General features: G+C 38.4%; 1 protein-coding gene across 3 annotated transcripts in view; it reads left to right on the top strand.

Annotated features, from left to right (window-relative positions):
- FAM135A (family with sequence similarity 135 member A) overlaps window positions 1–20,964 on the top strand; it is a 93,349-nt gene that overhangs the window by 69,266 nt on the left and 3,119 nt on the right. For 2 of the 3 annotated variants that reach the window (XM_082306838.1, XM_082306839.1), the window contains 3 exons: window positions 901–998; window positions 6,701–6,852; window positions 8,840–8,950. In XM_082306838.1, coding sequence (XP_082162964.1) covers window positions 901–998; window positions 6,701–6,852; window positions 8,840–8,950 — 361 coding nt within the window. Of the gene's footprint in view, window positions 1–900; window positions 999–6,700; window positions 6,853–8,839; window positions 8,951–20,964 lie in introns of those variants that run through there. The other variant, XM_082306840.1, reaches the window with a different exon arrangement.

Below are 20,964 nucleotides of genomic sequence, written 5' to 3'. Positions count from 1 at the left end.
AGGGCATTTAAGATGCTTGTGCACTATGGACTTAGAAAATGCTATATTGATATTTTCTGTTCTTTCCTTGCTTTCCTAATGTAGCTTATTATATAGAACGCAGATGTATAGGTTATTGTTTGCCTACATGTTTAGGGCTGTTTTTCGCTGTGTAACACTGTTTTGCATTTCTTGCCATTTTATCACCCAGGCATGCAGTACTATAAGATTCTTCTGAAATTCTGATCGGTTCTAGATTTGGCTATCCTGGATATTTGGTTTTGTCTCCAAACTCTGACGTCTCATCTCCTCCTTCCCTTTCCCAGATCATTTATCAATATCTTGAACACTACAGATTTTAGCACAGATCCTTTGGAACATGTGTTGGAAAGTCTTAGGCAGCGTTTGCCTACCTCTTTTTTTAATTTCTTACTGCCAGTCATTGTAGAGAATCAGCTATGAACTGGGAATAAGGCTTCAAGGATTTTTTTGTTTTGTTTTGAATAAACAGTACTAATGTAGACTCTTCTGCTGTTGCAGTAATTGTCTCATTTCTGTTTCATGGGCAGTGTGATTTAGTTCTGAATACACAGTTTGGTCTTCTGTTCCGCTACAGATAAGATTGTGTAGGGGAAGGCTTAGAAGTAAGGCTGGCTGTGTAATGTTAAGATTTCTTCTGGTGTATTAGAAGAAAGTAGTCTTACAGTAAAATGTGTATCACTTTATTCCATGTTACGAGAAGAGAAACTTGAAAAAATTATAATAACCAGCTGTAGTGTTTGTATTCGACGTCAATATGGATGCTTTTATTTGTGTGCTGTTGATCAAAACACTGGGGAATAACAATTCAGACTGAATGCAGAATGTATATTGCTGCATTAGAAAATACAGTTGTTATTTTTTATTTCTTTTATTTTACAGAATGATACCTTTGCTGATTTTGATTCCATGACAGATCGCCTTTTAGATGAAATTATACAGTATATACAAATTTATAATCTAACCCTTTCAAAAATCAGGTAATGTCTGTTCTATACTATTTATAGAAATAAACTTAAAACTAGAGCCCTGTGGTGTTCTGAACTGTGATGCTCAGGAGCAGGCCAAAAGAGAGATAGGAAAGAGAAATTCAGGGAGCGGGAGGAGTAGGGGAAAGGAGGAAAAAGGAGAGAGAGGGAATTCCCAGCTGAAAAAAGACTGAACAGTGGTGTAAGCTCATCTAGTCCTGTTGGCGGTTTGAGGGCAGAGTTAAGCATTACATGTAAGGAACTGCTGTCCTGTGCTTCCTCAGATCCTGCGTGGGAGGGTTCTGCAGAAAAACAGTTTCCTTCAACTTTCTCAAAACATTATCTGTGATAGCGCTATGTCAAGACAAAGTTAGTTTTCTTCTGATTTTATAGTCTCTTCACCAAGTATGACATAGCAGACTGTCCATATTGTCATTCCTACAGGGAAATCCCATCTTATCTGTGACATTGAAGGGCAGCCACATGAACAAAATATTTCATCATTTTGACATTTTCTGATTGTTTCATCTGCTAAAAAGCATGTTTTACATCTTAATAGAAGGCTCATCCCAATCTAGGCATTCCTGTTTCATTTTACAGTTACTTCCAGGGAATACTTGTTCCATTTATTTTCTCAAAGTAGGGTACACCATTTGGGCAGACTACCTTACTAACTCAGCTGTGTTGCTGGAGTTAGCTCATGGATAGATGAAAGGAGCAAATTGAAGCCTGACTTCATCCATTTGTTTAGGCATCCTCAAATTATACATCTGGAATGTTTTTTGACTTGCTACTCACATGCATTTCCTACAAGTTTCTGCACAGTCATGTGTTTGGCAGGCCTTATTCAGCTAGAGAAAACATCTAACATGTTTAGATATAATCTCACTTTTTCACTTTTTAAACAAATGTTTCTATTTTGAGATAGGCAAGATTTGACATGGTTAAATTTGTCTAAATCGATGATTTAGGAAAAAAAAAAAAAAGCACTGTGTGATGGTATTTGTGTTACACAGACTGCATGTTAGCACCCTCGGTATGGGAAAGGAGAGTACCCACCAGCACACACTGACATCTTCTCTCTCGTGCTGTGGTCTGAAGGCTGTAATGAGCAAACCCACCCAGTTACCTTCTCATTGTTCATACCTGAGAATTGAATTCTCATTTGCTTTTGCTTTGCTTCTCTCATAAGACTTTCAATTTGTAAATATTTTTTTCAGTTTTAGCTATTACTTGTCCCTTGAAAGAAAAAAGAAATTACCAATTTTTATTTTAGTTTCCTTTCCAAGGTATATACTTGTGATTGACCCTGCCGAAGCAGAAATCTCCATCTCTCAACTTTAGCTTTTCTTATGAGAAAGTTAAACCTATCAGTGGATCCTGAAGCTGTTTCCTGGTAGCTACATGAGAGGGCTTTCAGAAAGAGATGTGCTTATACGCAAGTCCTTGAAGGGATGACCCAGAAAGCCGAGGAAAGTACTATTGAGTACTCTGTTCAAGTAGCTGATGCGTTCCTACCTCGTTTTGGCTGTCCCGCTGTAAAGAAAGCAGACTTTGTGCTAGTTAGCCATGCTCTCCTGAATGATGCTAGTTTCTCCTCATAAAATCTCCATGTCCACTAAAGGAAGTGTTCTCTGTACAAGTGCTGCTCAATAGCTGAGTCAAATCAGAAATCAGTCTCCAGGCTTACAGTGATTTTGTATGGCAAAGAAGCTGACAGCATTGTGTGTCAGAAATACCTGTGTTCAGTCCCTCTTTTACGCTCAAAGTCTTGTTATGGGCAAAAGGGAACACGCTTCGTATGCAGAGCTAAGAATTTATTGTTAGTCCAATTAGTGTTTTAATAATCTCATAAAAATGCAGAAAAAAATTACTATTAGTCTAGTTACAGTACTACTGAAATTCATAGTCCAAATGAATGCGGAAAAATCCCATTATTAATATGGCTAAAATTGTTACACAGAAACTTTCCAGTATCTTTTCTCAGGTGGTAGGCTCCCATTCCAGAAACTCTCTGGGCCCTAAGATCAGTAGTTCCTGTCTTCCTTAAGCAGTGGGACATCAGTATCCTGGGGCTGCAGTGTAAGGAGAATGATGTTCATGGTGGGGGTTTCTGCCTCCCTGGCCTTGGGTTTGCCTGGATTTATTTTCAGACTTTCATATTTTCAGTCTGCCCACATGCTCTTTCTTTTGTTTCCCATTTACTCCTCCACCCCCCCACCCCCCCACCCCCCCCCCTTCTCTGTTATCTCTAACTCTGGCTTTCTTTCCTGAGTTGCAAGATTGTGCTTCTGCAGTGACCATTGATAGACCATTGGGGACCTCTGGCATACGATACCTGTGTCTGCACTCTTCCACACCACACTTTACTCTAGTGATACACAGTTCAAGCCACACAGAATAACTACTTGTTATTAATAGAAACTATAGTGAAACTAAAGCAACTTTAGGCCTGACTTGTTACTTTGCTGCCAGATGATTGTTGTCACAGCTAAAACAAACTAAAATCAGCTCAGGCCAAGACAAGTCAATAATTCTGAGGTTCTGCGCTGTCAGGTGAATGCAAGGCCTCGTGCTGATAGCAATATCCTATTTATTGTTCTACATTGTTATAGTGAGATAAGAAAAGGCACTCCCTGTACCACCAGAACCCAGAGCCATACTATAGTGTCAACTTCCATGAACCAACATTTTTGGTACTGCTAAAGCTAACACCAGTTATTGCACCAGCACACTACCCAACACGTGCATTGATCTCCTCTGAACACAATCTTTGTGCTCACTACGAGTGTGTAGCAAGCATGAACTGGAGGCTTGATTCAAACCAACAGCAGCTTGTCTTATAAAACAACTGTTTGTAAAGAATCGCAGAATACTTTAGGTTGAGGGGACCTCTGGAGGTCATCTTGGACCAGTTACCCGCTCATACCAGTGCCACCTGCAAAGTTAAGGCAACTTTGAAGCAAGTCAAATGGCTCAGTCATCCCCATTGAAGTTTTGAGTATCTGGGAGGATGGAATCTGTTCCAGGTCACCACATAGCTAGGAAATAAACCACATGCACTTACAGTGTAGTTTCAGAAACCGTTTTCCTCATGTCAGGTCTTACATAAATTTCTAATGACCTGTACTGGACTTTCACCTCAGTTGGATTATTCAGCTTGTCATCCTCTTCCCTAAGTAACATTGGCTCACAAAAAAGGCAATTTTTAGTGCTATGCATATATTAAAACATCTGTTAAATGTTTCAGCACCTTTTTGATTATGGCTTTTGATGGATATTTTTTTTTTTCCTTTCATGAAATGTTTATAGTTGGACAGGATTTTTCGTTTGTTAGCACAGAATAATGAGGCTTTACTGTGTCTAATTTTCCAGTATGATCTGACTTGGTAGACTTGTGCCATAATGCGCATATAAATACTACAGTACAGTCCTACTACTTCAGTGTGTTAATGATATCTTGTATTCAAAAGATGGTAATATTGCCACCTACTGTTCAGAAATGCATTGGTTTTGCAGAGCATCCCACAGTTGCAGGTATCCAAAACAATGAATGAGTAGGATGGGTTATGTTTTTGTCTTACACTTTCAAAACCCTTTTTGAAGGGTTTTCCTTTTCCTCCCTTTTTGTTTTGAGCAAATCGTTAAACCTCTCTCTATTAGAAAATAATATTAAAAGCTTATTACGTGTTCACCTAAACATCAGAATTTGAACACAAGGTATTACTGTACCCTTTGTTATTTTTCTAAGTCTTTACAAATTAAGAACAAGTGTTTAATCTGTGAGGTACATTCACATAGCTAATTGTGAACACCTTTTTTCCTCAAATGGATCTTTCGTGTTTCTGAAGTCTTAGTTCAGGTATGCCCATATTCTTGAGGATGATAGGGTTGATTGACGGATCACTGTTTTTTCCACTAATGAAATTGTCCTTTGTTATGGTACAATATAAGAGTTTCTCATGCTTTTATGACGTTTAATAAATAGTGGATGAACTGTCAGAGAACTGTCAAGAGAACATCTCTGCTAATGTTCGGATCTTTAGAAAATAATCTCTTTTACTCAAGAGCAATTAGAGCAATTGGGTGATGCAGATCATCTTCAGGATAAACACACTCAATTTCTGTGGACATTTTCTTGTTCCTAAAGAAATCTACGGTTTTGTTTTTTTTTTGTGTGGACTTTATGATGTACTCTGAGAGAATGGTTTTAAATTTTAGTATTCAAGAGAGTCAGCAGCTCAGTATTTTGTTTTGCAAATGCACTGCTGTTGTGCTGACAGCACAGAGCATACATGTCTTTCATTTCTAAATTAGTTAGGCAAACATAGCAAGCTGTGGCAAAGAATTTCTGATATTGCAGACATTTTGAAAAACTAGTAGTAAAAGCGAATGACAAGAATATACATACATGTTTAAACTGTGTATTGGTAAGGAACAAATAGCCTATTTTGTCATAGAAATGTATAATTATGTCAGAGTTTAGGAGTTCAAGGGTGGCCCTGCCGTTTTAAAACCTAATGTTGGAATTTTTTTCATTTAGCCTTAAACTGGAATTTTCAGACTCAATAGTTCTTGCTTGGGAAGCAATTTAACAGTCAAGTAATTTTTTAGGACTGTATTTTACACATTATTACTGGTAGCTTTGTTTTAGCTATTTTTGTTGATGAATGTAGTGATACAGAGCAAAAGGGAAGGATGATCTTATGGGTGTAATGTTGTGGCACATATATGATCCAGCCACGGTAGTTCTACTGTATATTTTTGGATGGTTGGTTGTTCTCTCCATGTCCTGAGATTACATTTGTGAAAGAGGAAGGCAATTTTTCCTTCTAATTTTGTGAGTCTCGTCTCTACCATATCCTCTTTAAGTCAGTGCCTAGGATGGTGCGGTTCTTACCTCAGCAGGGATCTGTAAGCATAACTGCATAATAACTAGAATTGCTTTATTTTGTAGTGTCCTTTCTAAAGAAATGCTTTATACAGACTTATGGGTACGACAGTGGGGACCTCAGATTAATAATTATTCTTAGATACATGAAGCTAAAGAGTCCCGTCCATCTTTCCCATAACTCACTTAACCAGGGAAAGAACTAAATGTACTATTCTCCTGGCAGACACATATTCTTCAATTGCCTCGCTCAAGCTGATAATCACTTATTTTGGTCCAACTGCTAAGCAGATTTGAGATGTTGCTTCAATTTTAAAATAATCAGATTCAGTTAAGTAATGGTATTCCCCCTTAGAGGAGTACTTTTGGAATCCTTCTCTACTAAGTTGTTTCATTAACTCCCATGCATTTATCATATTAAATGCCATCACATGCCAAAGTAGTGATTTATTCAGTCATGCACAGGTCATAAAATATCTTCCAAATACTTGGTGCTAAGGGAAATACAACCAGAAATAATCTTGGGTTTGGGTGGGAGATGCTGGTGGAAGGATAGTTTGTTTTCACTAGCTTTTCAAAAATGATGTATAAAATAATTCTGGAGGAGCTCAGAACATGTTTGTAACGAGTTTGTGCAGCTTGGGAGATATGGACAAGCTATGTTTTCTGTGTGACCTAAAATACAGGCTTCTGAATGGAAACTTCGTTAATTTTCTCCTGTGCTCTTTCAGCATTTTATGACACCAGTTTTATTTTTCTCTGTTTAAAAGAAAAGAAGATTGCCATCAAATTCTATGTTATACTGTTTTTTCTTTTTAAACAGCTTTATTGGACACTCACTGGGTAACTTAATAATCCGTTCAGTGCTCACAAGACCTCGATTTAAATATTACCTCAACAAACTTCATACCTTCCTGTCTCTGTCTGGACCACATCTTGGTACCCTCTACAACAGCAGTGCTCTTGTTAATACAGGTAAAGTAGTGTTTTCAGTAGTATAAGGTTAGGGGAGATTTTGTCTTTGAAATGCACTTTAGCAGTTTCATGTGGGGTGCACATTTCTGCATTACTTTGATTATGAGAAAGTGCACACTTCACTGTCATAAGAAGAGAGAAGTGTTATAAAAATAAAGTATCAATAGAAGGATGTGCAAGAGATGGTCGACATAAGTGTTTTCCCATATGTTTGATTCAGGTTTTCTATTACACTGTAAAGAAACTCCAGTTTTAATGTGTTGAGCTCGATTTATTATAAGCTGAATTTTAATATACTTAATCAGCAAAACAAGTAAGTAATATGCATTAAAATAATTTTGAAGTACTAGTAGTGTCTTTTCTCTCTCAAAAATGTCTTACAGTAAACCTTACAACCTGTAGTGTGTTTCTGCAGATGTGTTTGTACCTCTGTTTTTCTAAAGATTAAATGTAGCTCTAGGAGAACTTGTAGAAACTGCTGACTTTTAAAATAAACATTAGAAAATATTTTCAGGTAGCATCAAATTTTTAAAGGAAAACTTGTTTCTGAGATTATCACCTACCTTGGAGAGCCCAAACCCAAAATGAGTAACACTTATTTTCACTAAATATAAACATGCTCATTAAAGTCTTTAAAAACACTCTAAAAATCATGAATTACTTTGTTTAGTGCCAGTTTATTTATTGATTTTGTTATTATTTTGTTTCATACAAAAATGAGGAGGAAAAACTTTTAACTCACGTGTTGAGCTTAAGAAAAGTGGACAGGAATTGCTGGTTAACAGGAGTTACTGTTGGAGTTTGTAGAAGCAGGGGGAATGTGAGAGCTCTTTGAATTGGGTTGAAATGGTACCGTTTATAGCCCTCAATACGCTACCAGCGAGGTTCACTTCAGGATTAAGACATCTGCAATATAAATCACTATGGGTACCTACTGGGCGTTTAACCTAGTATATCTGTGGACAGTTTCTTTCACGTATTTTAATCTGTAACTGCATCTCACTCAAATCACCCAAAAGTGTTAGCATTACTTTGCTTTTAGAAATTGCAGTTTTCCAGGATACAAAGAGACAGGGCTGTTTGCTTGTTTATATAATCACTAGCAAATGTCTTTCAGTTAACTAAGGTTAAAGCTATCAAAGTATAATCCAGAATATATTCACTGAAAAAAATAAGGATTTCTGGAGTATTTAATCTCTTTTATAGTTGAAGACTGTACAAAATGTCCTTTTCATATAATAATCTTCCTCTGCATTTCAAACTCCTTAAGATTTTGGAAAATACCAAGATAATAATAAGTAATGGGTATTGAAGTCTAAATTACTATATTGTGTGTATACATTAATGACCTTCAATGAATTCCTTCAGTAAAAGATAACTGTTTCCTTGAGGGTTGAATCAACACATGCTTGAGGCTGTAAGGGCTTGGTTGCTTGCTTTTCTTTTGCTTGGCAAGGGGGACAAGATTTTCTGAAAGGCCAGTTAGCCAGCTGGCTTTGCTCATTGACTAATGAAGAGGGTACAGCATCATAGAAAATATAATACTATGATTTTCCTCCCAGAAAATTCTGCTTCCTTTGTTCAAGTTGTATTTAATGAATTCAGCGGTTCTATAAAGTTATCTTTAGAAATCTGAGAAGTAATGCTTGTTGTTCAGTGCTACATATTTCAACATCGAAACGTTCTAATATTCTGTAAGTTATGGCTAACTTATTAATGTATTTTCACTTTTTGTAAGTATAGGTTTTTTTCTTCTAGAAAGGCATGTACATTAGTGGAAATAATGGTCTTCGTGCTTTATTATATGTGGACAGGAAAGAATAATGAACAAAAATTTTAAATATTTCTGGGCTTGACAGTGCTGACATGAAAAATAAGACTAACATCTGAGTAGCTAAATATATGGACTTTACCTACTTTTACTTATGTTTAATTAGTTTTTGTATTTTATTGTGTATCTATACTCATGTTGTACCTAACAATGCAGGACTGTGGTTTATGCAGAAGTGGAAGAAGTCTGGTTCTTTATTGCAATTGACGTGTCGAGACCATTCAGATCCACGACAAACATTCTTATACAAACTTAGTAAAAAAGCAGGTAAGCTTGGTTAATACTTATTATCTTTTAAGGACCACTGTACATAAATGTGAATAGGAAACCTGGAAAAAATGTTCCAACAAGCTCCTGTTTCAGTTTATATAAGAGTTATTTTGGCTCTAGTCCCATATTCTTCAAGTAAAATAAACAATAAACCATGTTTGTTGCGGAGGTAGACCATTGATTTGATACTTTCCTTCCTAGCTAATGAGCCAAAGTTCTGAGTGCAGCCACTGTGCACATATATATACACACACACACCCCCACACCCACACACGTATATATATGTGTGTATAGATATATACACGCACGTCTATATATATATGTGTATATACACACACACGTATATATGTGTGTATCTATACACACAAAATGAGCTTCCTCTTGAGCCACTGAAGCTAGTATGATAAATCAAGTACATATACGCTCATTTAGGATTACCTGTTTCTTATCTATTTTTCTTATCTATTCTATAAACGTAAAACTTTGCTTTGAAGTTTTTGCCAACCCGTCTTATTTCCTCATTAAGATGGGCAGGGAAAACAAAAACTCATTTTGATAAAGAAAGGAGGAGTTGTACTTAGCATAATAGCTAAAAAAAAATCAAATTATTCTTACTATATCATTCATACAATTTCTGTGGTTTGAATATTCTTATTTCAGCCGTTGGCTGCGAGTCAGTTTTGGCAGTGAAGAATGTGCCAGTTGGGGGGTAGTTTCTATTAAGCATTATAAAGTTGTTGAGGATTTATCTGACAGGTATTTCTAAATGTGTGTCAGGCAAGCAATTGTGGAGCCAGAGGTGCTCATGGTGTTTTGTGAAAAACTTGGGCATGTTTCTCCATGAAAATATTTCTAGGGTGTCACAGCTGAAACTTTGTTGAGAGCAAAGCAGTACAAAGATACGTAAAGTAAAAGACTGACATCTAGCTCTTGAGATGTTAGAATATAAAACTTACAGGACTTGGAAGAAGCAGAAAAGAATACGGAGCAAGAAGAAAAATCATGGATAAGATAGAATGTTGATGAAAAACTGGTATTAGAAAAACTTGGGATTTTTTTTCCCCTTCTGTTCAAAATCTGCTATCACAAAGTGACTTTGTTGCTGGTAAGGTGATATTTAAGGCTGAACTGGTATTTAAAGGTGAACTGGGAAGTTAAAAATTATTGTAGCAACTGGACCGCCATCAGCTGAAGTGGTCTCAGTGTAGCTTTGCGGTCTTTTGAAAATAAATGTTTGATCCCAAACAGAAGTTATGAGCTTCTGTGAAGTTACACAGTGGATGCTGGGTAAGACTGTGGGACCTGTGTTATAATCAGATTAATTAATCAGTTCGCTTTAAAGAATTTGGTATTCCTTATTTTTATGCGTATATATCTCAGCATGAGTAGAGACACCGTTATTTGAATATTGCTGTCTATTCTAGAAATAAGACACATTTTCTTATGACAGATCTCTATGCGACGGGCTTTTTGAAAGACCTAGATAGCGTTGTCTTAGGAGTCGTGACGTGTTTCAGACTTTATTCCCCATAAACTGTAGTAGGAGCCTAAAAGTCTTAGGGCTCAGTTTCCTTTTTCTGCCTTCTTACTGAAGACATGGAAAGAGCTGTATCTTGGGCCACAGCCTCATACACCGTCTTGTTTCCAGGTCCTTCACTGAGCTTGGTGTGAGGGAGAAGGAAAGGTTGGGGGAGAAGGAGGAAGAGATGCAGAAGTTTGATAATTTTATTTAAGGAGAAAAGAAAGCAAGCTTTACACTTCCCTAAAAGAGAAGGAAAAAAGTTTTCCTTTGAGGGTTTAGTTAATAGACTTTATGTACACTGTAGGTGTTGGTGTCTTTAACTCTCAATATCTGTACAAGGCATGCTTCTGTCCTGCCATCTCTTTGTTGATTCAGTGGGCATACGGTATTGGCTATGCTTGACTCTCAGACACCGGATGAGAGGAGTTTGGGATTCCCCTAACTGTACAGTTTCTCTTCAGATTTTCAATCCAGAGAATTTGCAAGCTGTTCTCTATAGGCATTCTAAACATAAGTGTTTCCAGGAGCCACTTTATCCCAGGCTACATGCAAGAGATTGACAGTGCTGTTGAGAAGTATACCCCTGACTTTGCAACTTCTGTTGTTTTTTCTAATCCTATAGGAAAATAGGAGTCTAAGATGCAGAAACATCTATTGCTGTTTAATGTGGTGTCTTCTTCAGATGCTGGCTTTGCAGCTGGGAAAATCCCTAAGGCAGCAAAACTTGCTACTATTGCAACTCTGCTGTGGTCCAGTTGGTTTCGAGATTATCCCTAAAAGTGGCCGTGGGGCCAGCAGGTGATGTTTTGAGGGTCTAGGTCTCAGCCACGTTGTTGTATGGTGGTTTGTGGCTCTAGTTCTCCAATTTGCCAGAGAACATCTCTGTTAAACACATTGTCTTGTTGCTTAACCCCAAAATGGATGAAATTCCTACTTTCTGTCGAGCATTGTAGGTGAAAGTACAGTTGAGCATCTCCCCTTCCACCCTTAAAAAGAAGCTCCAGTAAGTACTAATGCTTAGCATCATTCAGAAACAAGAGATTTGTGCTCATATCCATTCTGTGTTCTAAATCCTGGAGCAGTACCAGTTAATACCGGAAATCTTGCAATCATGAACACATTTCTGGTAACTCTTTCTCAGTGCTGCTTCTATCACAACAACGCATCTAGGAGGATCTATGACAAACATTTTTACCAATCTTGCTTTTTCCTCCCTGTTTGGGGCCAGGTTGGGCTTCATGGCAGGACATCACCTCAGGCTCTTGGATCTCATAGTAAGAAGCAGCACCAGTCAGTTTCTCTGCTGCTGCCAAAACTTCTGAGCTCTTTCTCTTTCCAGAGTGCGCTCTCAAAAAAATCTGTTCTGAAAGGAGTTGTAATGCTTTAATGTAGAGAGCTTACAGCATATTCCATCGGGAGAAGCAGGTTTTGTGTGTGATGTTGCAAAAAGAATTGTGAGTCTTCTGAGCACATGCAAAATTCTCACATAACAATAGATTCAGACTTCAAAAGAACCTTCGCTACTGAAAAATGAAACTGAAAAATTATGAATAAATCATGAATAAATCCCTCCCATCTTTATCGTGCAACTCTTCCTTAGTACAGTGTAAGTCAGTCTGTCATTACTTGCTGAAGGAATGGTTACCCAGAACTTGCTCTTCTCAGTTTCTTTAGGTTCTCTACCTCGGTTTTCCTTTACTGTAAAAATCTTTCAATAGGATTTTTTTAAAGCATCCAGTAAGAAACTGTCGCGAATGAGTGGTTAGGTTGCTTAAATAATCACCGTCAAAGATATTTGCAAAAGTGATTTTAATAGAAATTTATAAAAGAGTGATTTAACAAAGTTTGATGGCAAGGTTCACTCTGTTACTTATTAAATGAATGGAGTAGAGGCGAGGGGGAATTGAGATAGAAGAAAATACAAGGGGGGTAAAGGAGGCCCTCCCGTTGAGTCACGAGGTTCAGAGAGGACCCCCTTGTTTTCTAAACTCCTTCTCAGAGAGGAGCCTAGGTGCGACTGGATCCAATCCTAGTCCCAGACTTGGTCAACAGGTTATGTCTAAAGGATTATACGTATTCAGCAGCAGTTTAAGGTTTGTTCATAGTAAGGAGAGAATCACAAGAATTTAGCAGTAACTAATCATTGGTTAATCTAGCATCTGCAAAGTGATTAAATGGGGTCTACTACAATATTTGAAACGATTTACACACACACACACACGGCCTAATAAAGGTACCTAGTAATTTATCACGAGTTTGGTGAAATACTCGCTATATGCACAGCTAAAGGTACCTATTAAAAATTCCCTCGGGTTCAGTGAGAATGCAGTATGCACAGGTAAAGGTACCTGGTAAAAATTCCCCTCGAGTTCAGTGAAATACTCACTTCAGATGACGGTCTCAACGGGCGAAAGTTGAGCTCAAGGAGCGAAGGGCGCCGGAGGTCAGCCCGGGGCCTGTTGCCAGGCCTCCGTATCCAAACTTAAGGGTTTGGAGCTCGGGGAGGCGTCCCGCTCAGGGGGAGGCTCTGGCGCAGCCCGCTGCCGTCCAGGAGAGCTGAAAGGGTCTCCCGTGGTACCGCTGTTTATAGGGTTGTGAGATGATTGGCTTTAGGCATCAGTAAATTTCCATTCTGGCCACAATTCAGGTCGGTAATTGCTGAGTTCTTGTCCATCTCAGGCAGGCAGGCAGGATCCTCCCGTACCGATCCGCCCGAGTTACGATCCACCGTGAGGTGTTGCCAAGCTGTCGGGGGTGGCTGACGGTGCCCGGTGAGATGAAGGCATTCTCGTTCCCCAGCTCAGCCACGCACCGGTGCCCGGCACGGCCAAGGGGCGCTCAACCGCCGGACTCATTGCTCAAAGGCCAAGCCTTGACGGGGGTCCCTGTGATCGTAAAGGGGTCCAGAGGAAGGGGGGCGGGGAATGCACCACCGCAGAAAGAAATAGGTGTTCCTAACAGCTACAGTTGTTACAATGCCTCTATTTATGTATTGTATTTCATCCTTTGCGAGGAGTGACTGATAATTACAGAGTTCTGAGATAAAAGCTGATGAAGGTGTGATGTGTGCATGGTTCATACTCAAGCAGTAGATGCTTATTATCATTAGTCGTGGTCTGGTTTTTTGTGTGTTTGTTTGTTTTAAAAATAGCTGGGGCCAAGTCAAGCTTGTTATTTGCCAGGAAACTTGGCATAAATTGGTCAATATGCTGTGTTGTGCCTGGTAAATACAACTACATGCCAGAATAGTGATTCATCTAAGGGACAAAACTTGGGTTAAAAAGTTGTTATCGTCGTTAATTGATGTTAGTATTCTTAAATGAAAATTACCTAAACACAGATATCTATGATTTAGAACGTGTTCATTTGATTGTTCTTTTAGAATTATATCTGGATAAGAGTTTTGTTTGCAGATTTTCCTCAGACCTAGCATTGGAGACACAGTTAGCTCTCATTTAGCAGGTGAACTCCGGGAACATTTCAGTTTCATTTTCAAGTAATTTTTCAAGGCAGAATGACAGATCACTTATTTCAACAATTGTCTTTATCTGTTTCTGGTGTATAAATAGGAATTGATTCTTAAAATAGTAAATGCCTTTTGAAATGATTGATTCAGTAAATTACAGCAGATGACAAGTGATGATGATGATTAACTGTCTGCTTTTCTAAGTCTCTGTTTTTTTCTCTAGCATTGTATGTGGTTTGTCTGTCAGCTAGTTTTGCTTTTATGCACTTAATGGAGTGTTACAGTTGTAGGATATTTTTTTAAAAGTCAAGAACAACTCATTCATTGCCCAGCTATCAAGTTTGTTAAAGCAGAAAGAGTGACCTTAAAAAGTTAAATTGTTAAAGCAACCTTAAAAAGTCCTCTTATATCTTATCTTCAAGTTTAAGAATTACAAAAAAAAAAAAAAATTCAGGCCATGTAATAGGTTACCCTATGAAAATAAATCTTTATTTCTGAGAATAATAGCAGGTAGTGGGAAGAAACTGAGACTGAAATACATGCCATTTCTGATTGGATTGTTGTTTTTAAAAAAAAAAAAAATCTGGATGTTTTCTTTCTGGACTTGACCATTCAAAATTCTAATAATTTAGAGCTATTTTCTGTCTTACAATTATCGTCATTGCTAATTGCTGATAAGGAGCAAAAGCTGACCTTATTTCCTTATAAAGAACAAAAGGTAATAGGATTATTTATTCAAAGTTAAGAGAGTTAAAGTTTATGCTATTTCTTGAATTTGCACAGCTCCTGATTTCTGTTTCCTCTTAATCTGTTGGTTATGTTTAAATATTTTCTACAAGCAACAACTGCACCTTCATGTTTACTTTCTAACATCAAATGTAAAAATAGGCTAGCTTATGAAATGCCAACTGATTTTTTGGCACATCACCAAAATAATAATAACCAAAAGTTTTTTATTTTAAGAGATTAAGGAAGGATATGCATTTGATCGGTGTATTCAAATGCAGAATTGATTCCAGGTGGAGCACATTGTAATTTTTTGTCTGCGGCAGTGGAAAGGCAGTAGCTCCAGTGAAACCGAAGATGCTTTCAGGTGTAACTTGAGCACTGTCCCAAGCATTTCTCCCAGCTTCTCTAATTCACTTTGTTTTGTGCAAGGTAAACAAGAGAAGCTGCTGGGTTTTTTTTTCTCTTCAATTAGAATATTTTGTTTCTTACCTTATTTACATTTTATACTCAGCTGGTTATATTTTTCATAAAAACTAACATATTCCAGGGACTCCAGGAAAATAAACTGTAAATTCTTTATTTGTAGCCATTGCCACCCAACAAGTCTGCACTTTCTTGTTCATGGTACTTCAGACGGTCATTTTTTATCGGTTCAGAGACCCTGCCTTGTTTGTTAAGAAATTAGCAGTGAGAGAACAGTTTCATTTATATGTAGGCTGGTTTTGATGTTCTGATCATCTAAGAAAAATGTCAGTGACGTGCAACGTTTGGCTTTAGTTTGATTTCAGAGAAGACTTTTCTGTCCGAATACCTTGTTTAGAATGCCAATACACCAGTCAGTACACGTATTAAAAACAGAGTCCAGTTCCATCAGTTGGTCTTTGCCTGCAGAAGCTTGAGCTTGTCAGTCACCTGAAACAACATTAACTGAAGACCCTGGAGGTAGATCCCAGTTTGATATGAATTGTGATTGATCATTTGCAATTAAGGATTTGGCGAGTAGACTGACTGCAAAACTTCAGGCAGAACTCGTTCTCCTATAATGAATAATGAATGATGTCTGTCAGAAGGATGGCTTGCTGAGACCGGCTTCCTCAAAATGCTGTTTTCTGTCCCAGTTATGAATCGTTCTCTCACCGGCGGGAGTCTTTCCTGCAACAAACTTCGGACCTGCAAGTTTTTCTACTTCAGCTTTAGTTCTGAACTTATTTTTAAGTCCAATTTCTCAGCTGTAGAATATGCCCACATTAGCACTCAGGAATGCATTCAGAAACAAATCTCTTCGTGATCCCTGTTTACTTCAGAGCACAATGAATGAGCTTTAGCAAGCAGCCAGTGCACGTTGCATCCACAGGACCAGACTAGAGCTAGTCCAAAGTAAACTCTCCTGAAAATGGGCATTATGATGGATGAGGGATTCTTAATACCAACAGGGTTGCTCTACAGTTCTGTTTCTCTTATGCCACAGAGTTCACAAATGTGAATGTGCAGCCATAGTCTCTTCCAGGATGTTTTTGTACTTGCATAGGTAGGCTTAGATTCATATGTGTTAGTACTTCACAGGTCTTGATTAGCGGAATTCTGATGTGCTTGTTTATTGCCTTATCTCCCCTCTTTAAAAATGTGCATTTTCTCAGTCTCTGAGAGGAGGAAAAGACGTTTGTTTTCATTTTCGTTTAGTTGTATGTTAACAACAGGTCAGCAGTGAATAAGCATGGTTGACGTGTTTTCTTGAGATGTCTGTTACATACAGGATGTCAGCTTAGCTTACGTGGTGCTATTTGGCTTTGTGGAGGGAAAAAGCATTTCAGCTCTTGACTTGAGGGAGTGACGGTTTATAACTCGTGATGAGGATGAGGCTAGAATTGAAATAGCATCCCTATCGGTAGCATGGCGTGGAGACTAACCTTATCAGTTCCGCTAAGAGGAAGGACTTACCAGCCCTCAGTAGCAATGTTCCAACAATGTTGGAAGAGCCTGGTAGCACCTGGAGCCAAGTTCTTTAAAGTAAAATCTTCAATGCAGAGTTTGAGCTGACGTGAACCTCATGAGTTGATGTAAATCTAGCTCCCTGATCAGTCTTCTTGTGGGACTGCAGCTGAAAGCCTGCGCGTCCTTGCATCTGTACCGCGGCACCTCAATCTGAGACCTCAGCTGTCTCAGGATCTCAAGGCTTGAATTTTTGGGGCACGGTTCTAGGTCTGTGTGTGATGTGTTAACTTCACAAAGCAGTGCGGAAGACCAGCTGCAGGAGATGGCTGCCTTCCAGGGCATAATTTTTGAAGTCCCTATATCCAGACTGCATTTTGGCAAAGCTTCCAGATCCCTATTTCCAAACAAGTATGTAAATGAACAGAATTATACAGAATGTTGCGACTAGTGTACCTTGATGAAACCAAGACATTTCCTTCAAGTCAAAGCAAGCGGGTAGGACCCTGAGCTACCTGATCTAACATCAAAGTTGGCCCTGCTTCCAGCAGGTGGGTAGGATCAGATGATCTCCAAAGGTCCCTTCCAGCATAAATTATTCTATTCTAGGATTCTGTGATGAGTATAGTCCTAAGGAAAATGGTGGTTTACTAATGGAATCAGATTGTTGGTTTTTTTATTTTAAACTTGTCGTAAGTCATTTTGATTTGATTATGCTCAAGAGCTCTGTGGTATCCACAGTGAATATTGTCCATTGCAAATAATTGAAGCCCTGTTTTGAATTAGTTAAAGGGCAGTGGTACGGAGTTTTGTCATCCTTTTTGCCATACAAGTCTCGGAGAGAATCAGCAGCCCGTTGTGCCAGCGGCTCCATCTCCCATTCCCTACTTGGATGTTGGCTATAGCTGCAGGGCAGACTTAACATCTGATTCTGGTGCCTGAACGTATATAAAAATTTATTCTTCTGTGATTGCAGTTAGTTATGAGTTACCAGGTCTCTACACCTGCTGTTCCAGACAGATTTTTCCACTTGACATACTTGGAAAAATTGTTCGTGAATTCACAGATATCATTAATTCAATAATCACTAATGCTGTTATTCAGAATTCACTGGTCGACATGAATGGCACAATGGTTAAATGATAGAAATTGTGCTCTCTGTGTATGCTTAAATTCACTTTGACTGAGAGTGAAGTTCCATTAGGTGATAAGGATCATCATAAAAATTTGGAAAGCCTATTAAAGGTTCGTTACTACAGGAAAGAACATTCTCTTATATGGGACAAAGCTTGTTATTGCAGCAGTGATCTTTCACTTGGATTGTTCTTTTCGAAGCTATCTCAAATCCTGTTGAAAAATTTAGTCAGTACTTCCTAGTTAATGACAACCTCAGTGTTTTTTGTAGTACTCTGCAAAAACGTGTGATCTATTCAGTAGATGATGTGATGAGTTCAAATGTGTTTTGTTCTGACAGAAGTAGTTTTTAATCTTCCGGCATTATTGCCTAGCTACAACAATCAGGAAATGTTGGCCTAATTAGATTTTGGGGTTGATTTCTTAATTCAGCAGCTGAAAATTTTGCTGCACAGGAAAAAATGGTTCATTAATTACTTAAAATTATTCTAAGTTTGGGATTTGTTTTAATACTTACAGTATGCGTGACAGATCTTGTATTATGTGTGGTATGGGAAATTAAAGGTGTGGATCATAGGAATTAACTGAGCTGTATTCTTGTTCACAATTTATTCCTGAATTCTTAATTTAATTAAAGGCAGAATATATTTAAAGTCTACGAAGTAACTGAAAGAACAGCATGTAAAGATGACTGGTGGGCCAGTTTTACTGCTGCATAAATGAAAAATTGTTGTAAGCTGCTTCTTTGTCCACAAGTACACTTAATTTAGGCACAGTTCAGGACTACACGCTTCCATATTAGAGATCATTCCGTCATTCCGTGCCTGTGTCCTGCATGGTCCGATAGTCTGTCTGGAGAGCCGAAAGGACGCTGTTGAACACCATGCAATTCCTTTACGTTGACAAATGGTTCGAGTTATCTCATGTTGTAGAAATCCGAGGGGTTGCTAGGCTCTGTACATTTATATACACCATTTTGACTCCTCTCTTTCCCATCCATGTAGTCATATGTGGTCTATACGTGTCACATGAACCATGTCAGAATAAACAACTTCAAGACGTAAGACTTGGACTTTTTTCTCCAAAATAGGCACAAAGGGCCATCCAAAGAAAAACCACCCAGGAACAGTTAAATAATAAAAGTGATGCTTATGAAATACCCTGTATGCCTTCTTTGCTCCTACTGAAGAGTTCCCTCAAGCACTTTTTTGTAATGAAAGATTCCTGATATTTATCATGCCTAAAATGAAGGGAAGCCCAAGACATTATTTTTATGAACCAGAATATAAAGCAGAAAAATGAGACGGTGACCAAAAAGGGATGCCTAATTTATTAGACTCTGATGTCCTAAGCCTGTTTTTGGGTTTTGAGTTTGTTTGTTTGTGTTACATCACATGTGAGGATGAAGAGAGTCCGTTTAAATGTTGATTGATGTAGACTGATGTTCCTCTAAAGATTCCCCCGGATATTTCTTCCTTCTTCAGGTTGATTAAAAGATCTAGGCAGTCCACTTCTTTGTACTTTTTTACGTGAATGCTAATGGATATTTCTCTAGGGAGAGTGCGTATCAAAAAACCTAATACAAGATAGATGGACTCCCAGGGAATTTACAAAACTATTACAGGTTAGCCTGCAGAGAATTCCTATCCTTGATTTATTGCAAATGCATTCTTTTCAACTCAGTGCAACGTTTTAGAACTGACATCTGCATCTTCCTGTAAGATTTGCTGGAGTCATTTTTCAGATGTCAAATAAAAGACTCCAGTGACTTAGCTGATCTTTTGAGACAGTGTTGTTTTTCAGTGGGCACAGGAAAAAAAAACAAACACAAAAAACCCAAACAAACAGATTTCCTATTTGAAGAGGACAGGAACCAGGATCTAGTCTGGATGCATTTTCTGTATGATGTACAGAAATTTTTTTTTCAATATTCTGTGAAATCTGGGAAGATAATGTTTACTTTCTCACATGCTAAAGTTGTTCAGCATTGTTTCTATAACTGACTTGGTTTGGAGATGTAGTCTTCATCACATGGAGTGTACACAATACTGAAAATTAGGAAACAACCTCTGAAAAAAGGAAAGATTTTTCACTTTGGGCTCCATTTTTGGCTTCAGGAACAGGTGTGTGTTAGTACTTAGCATGTATTCAGTCTGAACAGAACAGGGAAACTAGAATCCAGCACTTTGTCCTGGCAGTAGAGCTTCTGAAAAGCAGAGAGCAAATAATTTCTTTCTCCTGCACAATCAGACCTCTTTTTTTATTGAAAGAAAAGTTTGATTCGTGGAGGTTAACACAGAAAATGTTTGCTGCGGATTCCAAGAAGCACCTTTGAAGAATGACTTTATTTATAGTATTTCTATAATTCTCAGAATGGACTAAGTACCTTTTGTAAATTAAAAACTAATAGTTACAGGATCTGACCATTATTCTCCGGAAATTAAAAGCAGGGCTAACAGCAGCAGTGCAAAACTCCTTAGGACTTGTGTGAGTAGAGTTGGATCAAATCTACCAGTGATAAGATGCAAGCACCTCACACCTAGGAGATTCCCAAAGAGCCATTCAGGCTGGCTGCTTTTCAGTATAGCTTACCTTTACATACGCCTAAACTGTTTGAGCGTTTTCTGGTTTTGCCTTACAGTTGCCTTTGTATTTAACTGTAGAGGGCTGTGATATTCAGAAGGGGCTGTTCTAAGGCAAAGGCAACCTGTTTTCCTAAAGTGCTGCACGGTGTTTGGCCTAAATCTGATGGGCAGTGCTGGAAATCTACTGAAACTTTTTAGAGAAAACACAAAAATTAAATGTTGTAAGGACTGTAACTCCGTCATTACCGGGGGTTCCTACCTTTGCATCAGCTTACTATTGGAGTCTTGTCCAAGAAGTAGGAAATCTAGGGTTAATTATCAAGGTTTAATTGTATTTGGGGAGTTGTGTTGGGTGGACCCCGCACCTGTGCTCGAGCTGGCCAAACTTTACGGCGAGGCAGTGCCTAACAGAGTGTCGTGGTTTAACCCCAGCCAGCAACTAAGCACCACACAGCCGCTCGCTCACTCCCCCCCGGTGGGATGGGGGAGAGAATCGGAAGAGTAAAAGTGAGAAAACTCATGGGTTGAGATAAAGACAGTTTAATAGGTAAAGCAAAAGCCGCGCGCACAAGCAAAGCAAAGCAAGGAATTCATTCACTACTTCCCATCGGCAGGCAGGTGTTCAGCCATCCCCAGGAAAGCAGGG

This window comes from Platalea leucorodia, assembly GCF_965183815.1.
Source record: "Platalea leucorodia genome assembly, chromosome: 3".
NCBI classification, from domain to species: domain Eukaryota; kingdom Metazoa; phylum Chordata; class Aves; order Pelecaniformes; family Threskiornithidae; genus Platalea; species Platalea leucorodia.
Note: the sequence above shows the minus strand (reverse complement) of the source record. Positions and strands in the feature narration are given on the sequence as shown.